At 35.6% G+C, this 5,212-nt stretch overlaps 1 protein-coding gene across 2 annotated transcripts; it reads right to left on the reverse strand.

The window, feature by feature from the left end:
* Nucleotides 1-722: 722 nt before the first annotated feature.
* Nucleotides 723-3,435, reverse strand: LOC113287478. Of its 2 annotated transcripts, XR_003330089.1 has the most exons (3): nucleotides 2,738-3,435; nucleotides 1,423-1,647; nucleotides 723-1,038 (listed from the first exon to the last, which is right to left on the reverse strand). XR_003330089.1 is itself a non-coding variant. In XM_026536248.1 (2 exons), exons 1-2 carry the CDS (start codon nucleotides 3,212-3,214, stop codon nucleotides 1,477-1,479), a joined length of 648 nt encoding a protein of 215 aa, XP_026392033.1. In that variant the 5' UTR covers nucleotides 3,215-3,435; the 3' UTR covers nucleotides 723-1,476. The 2 variants fall into 2 exon arrangements, 1 of the variants encoding a protein (XP_026392033.1); XM_026536248.1 differs by having other exon boundaries at nucleotides 723-1,647.
* Nucleotides 3,436-5,212: the final 1,777 nt, after the last annotated feature.

Consider the following 5,212-nt stretch of genomic DNA (forward strand, 5'->3'; position numbering starts at 1 on the left):
TGTGGTTTTTAGACACTAATGTTTCTTCACCCAACTCCAGACAACTTCCATCAATTCATCCAGCCTCTACCTACTCCTCAAGGTAGGCTTCTCTGATATTACAAAACTCACTGATAAACTGATGTACGTACTAAGTTTTCTAACTGGAATTAGTATGGACATCGGAAAAATACATCACTAAAGCGGCTTTGGTCTGAGAAGACACAATTCTGCTTGAACGCTGTCATGATTATTGAATTCCATACTTTCATCCAGAAAATGTCCGTAGTGGGTGTAAACAGTGGCTTAACTGGATAGACCAGTAGCCATTCCGACTCCCAAGACATTTTGTTAAGCAAATTTTATCATAAATATATCAGATATCGCGTAGAAAACCCATCGACCGGTTTCCAGGGAACTTTTTTCTTTTCCCCGGAGATGCTTAAATGACAATTAACATTGAAAATAATCCAAAATATATGCCAGGAACTTGGTTCTACCAAGATCCCCAAGTAGATAAACCCCCAACTGTTATCACTAATCAATTATCATAATAAAAATATCAAACTAATATATACATCATGAAGTTAACTGATTTCAGTTCCAGTTATGGATTCATACTAATAGCATATGAAGTGTGTGTGTGCTGCAGAGTGAATGTTAGTGTAGGCGTGCCATGTGCACGCGTGGTTTATAGAGAGTTAGAGAATGAGAGTCGACTATATAACCTGGAGAGATCTCTGTAAACAATTCATCTTTCTTTTATCAATCAATTGATTCAAACCGTTCTCAGTAATCATGTAGATATTCAATTTATTGAATACTATCACATACAATATCCAATTATGTTAACTGATTTGAGGTCCAAATTCACAGTTCCTGATAATTCGTATTCAGGATTCCAAACAAAATAATCTACACTTGATTATATGGGTCGGAAGGGGCCAAAACCTCTTGATGTTTGATGAAAATCCTCACTCATTGCATGGCTTCTCGTTTTGAGTTGCTCAGTTATGTATCATTCATCCGCAGTTTCCCGTCAATGGGTGGAGCAAAAATCTGACAATATGTAAAAGTAAGCCAAGAAGCAAATGCAGAAATCTTTAAAGTCTTCTGGTCACTCTCCCTCACAATGTGCCACCTCAACAAAACTTATACTATTGTGTGCACCAATAAACTGGGGGCAGGCTGGATCATTTTACATCAATTTGAGCCCCACAACCAAAATAATCAAGGGTGTTGTTTTCACGGGAACGACAATCAAGAGGATATGTGGAATTATTGCTCATTCAGGACAGGTCGCCAAATTACAGATTTCCAGAAAATTACAAGGATCGGATCTTCACCATTGGGGAGCATCCACTCAAAAAGCATTTTTAAGATAGTTTCCACCTAGGCAAAACAGTCAAACCAATAACTGACTAAAGTGAAGTTCAAACTTACCATATGTGCTCCTCCCAGACGCTTTCGGGAGGATACAATGTGATTCATATTCAACTACAGATCGGCCCGACTGCTACTGGAAGAAGCAGTAGAATACTGTAACGCGAGATCTTTTACTATTTGAACCAATCCTTTCAAGTCATTTGCTCCCAATTCAAGGCAGTCCTTCAACAAGCCCCCTTCGATCTCTTCTTGCAATATCAGTACAACCTCTCTCAAAGGACCCTAAAGACCATCAACAGATTAGCAAAACAAAAACAAAGTTTCACAACCATGCAATACAGAGGATTGACACAAAAAAAGAACTCTTACTTGTATCAAGTACAACATTTATTTTGAAAGTTACGACCAGATAATTACACCATTTCACGGAAAAGAAATGAAGGATACTAGGTCCTTCTCTATGTTGATTCCACATATAGTTTGGTGTTTTGACTAACCAAAAGGCGATGCTAACACATTGGTGCCATTCCAATTAGCATATTTTACTCAGCAAATTCTCTTAACTTTCTAGACTCTGACTAACCCACCACTTATACAGAAACAACACACATACAATGAGAATGAATTTGATTAACAGAAGCCAGTCAACAGTTATTGAGCAGCTTAAATGATGATACTTAATAGTTAGTTTTGACCAGAAGACCATCGTATGACAGACTGAAAATTAACATGGTTGGCATATCTCTTCTTCCCTATTCTATAAATTGCAATATTGAAGTAATAAAAACTTTGTACTTGAAGTCGAATTCCTTCTATTCGGTAAGTTCGTTACATACTAATGGAAACTGTTTAGTCAAGCAAGCACCATTACTGGTGACAACTTCGATCCTTTATAGACTATAGGTCCTTCTCTATATTGATGCCACATATAGTTTTGGTGATCGACTAGCCAAAAGGTGATGCTAACACACTGGTGACATTCCTATTAGTATATCTTACTCAACAAATTTTCTTAGTTTCTGGACACTAACTAACCCACCACTGGTACAGAAACAACGCACATTGTACACACATATAAGGAGAACGAATTTGATTAACAGAAGCCAGTCAACAGTGATTGTGCAGCTTAAATAATGCTCTGATACTTCTTTATAGTTAGTTTTGACCTCAATTACCATAGTTGCACCACTTCAAATCGATTTTTGCAAGTCAGGGGCTTCCTAATGTTGCAACCTCATACCCTAGCTTTCCATATCATTTTCTCTAAATCAACAGATATTATTCTAAGTTGGGTTATAAATGCGGTAATTATACTACACCTACTAATTTTGATAACAAATATGCTTTTACAGAGATGAAATATTATACATACCGATCGGCGAAACACTTGAAGGAGTTTCCACAAGATTGATTTAGAGATACTAAACAATTTCTGATAATTTCTAACAACCCAAGCAGCTCTCTCTTGATCCGAGTTCAACCGAGTCAACTCATTCAAACCCATCAAAATTTCTTTGATTTCAGAAATGGCTCTAAACATGTCCGTTGATGAACCCACATCTCCCCAAGCATAGTTCTTCAAATAGTCAATACCCATTGACCACATTCCTTTATAAAGCCCTAATCCTCCTCCTTTTAATTGATCAGCTATCTTTTTAGCTCTTTGTGATCCTGGATAATCCCCTCTAGAAGCTCGAAGATTTGACACTCTATTCATCAGTGACTTGCTTAGTGAAATTAGGGTTCTTAATTGTACAAAGGAAACGGCTTCGGCAGGTAGTAATGAAGTTGAGAGAATTAGACAGAGTACAAGAAATAAACGAGGTGAGGTTGTGTTTAAACGAGACATGATAATTGTAAGATTTTGGGTTCTTCTTCAGTTGAATTGAGAAAATGTTAGGGTTTTAAGGAAGTAACGATTTTAATAATTAATTGATGACAATGTCCGCGGAAAGCTTCGGCGGTTTTCTTTTTCTTAGTAAAGAAGGAAAGAGAACGATGAAGGGGATGCTTGGGAAATTCAAGATTACTATTACGGGTACAAATTGCTTGCGGAAACGAAACTAGTGACGAAACACCTAGGCTTTGTGGCAGAACAATTCTAGTCATATTATTTTTAATAATAAAACATTTTCGTTAGAAAGTGGGACAAAAAAAACGTGTGCTATTGGGATGCTAAAATTAATTGGATAATAGAGGAAAAAGATAAAAACGGGATTTAAATAGTAAAAGGGGAAATTAGGCTCAGGCCCAACTCATGGATAACCCATAATATGAGGCCCTTAATTAAAAAAAGTTTAAATCTAGGCCCCGAGTTTTTAAAAGACCTTGATATCCTTATGCATATTGTCAAGCCCATAATTAAATAAAATTTAAATCTAGGCCCAAAATTATTAAATCTAGGCCCGAAATTATTAAAATACAGTGCGAAGGTGTAAACAGAAGTTACACATGCATATGGCATGTGTAACCAGAAGTTACACATCCTTATGATATGTGTAATGCAAAGTTACACTTGTATATATATGCAAAAAATAGACATCAAAAAAAAAACACAAAAAAAAAGTTATTACTTTAATATTCATTTACAATAATTCTTAGCATGTGTAACTAGAAGTTACATACGCATCTGTTTAGTGTAATTGAGAGTTACATATGTGTCTATCTAGTGTAACTGAGAGTTACACATGCATCTGACTTGTGTATTCAGCGTCAACTCCAGTTCCAGCGAGACCATTACCACGTTTAAGCAATTAGCTTTTATGAAGTTTTCTAAAACCTGAAATATAACAACAAGCAATCAGTATTTATACGATTAAAATGAACAGTACATAAAACAATGTATATTTCAGTTTCACAAGCATCTGACTAGTGTAGCTAGCGGTTACACATGCATCTGAATTGTGTAACTGAGAGTTACACATGCAATAACATGTGTAACTAGGAGATACACATTCATCTGGCTAGTGTAGCTAGCAGTTACACATGCATATGACTAGTGTAACTAGGAGTTACACAACATATTGATATGTGTACCCAAAATCAGTATGTGTAAGTAAAAGTTACACATTTAATTAACATGTGTAACTTGCAGATACACATGCATCTGAATTATGTAACTAGGAGTTACACATGCATCTGACTTAGATATGTCAACATAAAATCAGCAAATCCATCTCTAAATGAATAACACTAGCAAAAACGAGAGGTGACTATCAAGCAATTACCAGTCATAAAATAATACAGTTAACCTTGCAAGTGAATGAGAAGCTCTTAATTAAGATATCACTGCTTCAGCAGAAAGACGTTGTTAGCACTGTATTAACAGAAAGAAGTTTTACAGCGCTAGTCTAGATGTACCTAAGCCATTTTCATATTATCGATGACGAAGGACATTTTAAGCAACAGAAAGTAAAGCTTCAGACAGTAATTATACTGGCAGAATAATGCAAACACCTGGGAACCTTGTGCTAGCACATTAATATCGCAAAAAATGATCACACAACTGATTCAACAGGGTATAGATATGAACCCAGGAAAACAATGCAGTGTAATCAGTAGTTACACATGTAAACAATAGTTACACATGCATATTAGCATAAGTTACACATACAATCATCATGTGTAACTAGAAATTACACATCTAATTATTATGTTAACTATAAGTATAACCTGCATCTAATTAGTCTAATTTGCATCCACTACTACTCCACTATAGGACTTGATGTTCTTTTCTCAATTTCATAAATATAACCACTATAACATATCCCATCAAATTAGCATGTGTAACTATAAGTTACATATGCATATCCCATCAAATTAGCATGTGTAACTATAAGTTACACAT

Source organism: Papaver somniferum, chromosome 6 (assembly GCF_003573695.1).
Source record: "Papaver somniferum cultivar HN1 chromosome 6, ASM357369v1, whole genome shotgun sequence".
Lineage (NCBI taxonomy): Eukaryota > Viridiplantae > Streptophyta > Magnoliopsida > Ranunculales > Papaveraceae > Papaver > Papaver somniferum.

Bases quoted from the DNA above. Each gene is read 5' to 3' on its own strand.
- LOC113287478 (XM_026536248.1), bottom strand. From the start codon at position 3,214: ATGTCTCGTTTAAACACAACCTCACCTCGTTTATTTCTTGTACTCTGT. The intron at 1,648-2,737 runs GTATGTATAATA...GATGGTCTTTAG, and splicing joins TTCAAGTGTTTCGCCGATCG to GGTCCTTTGAGAGAGGTTGT.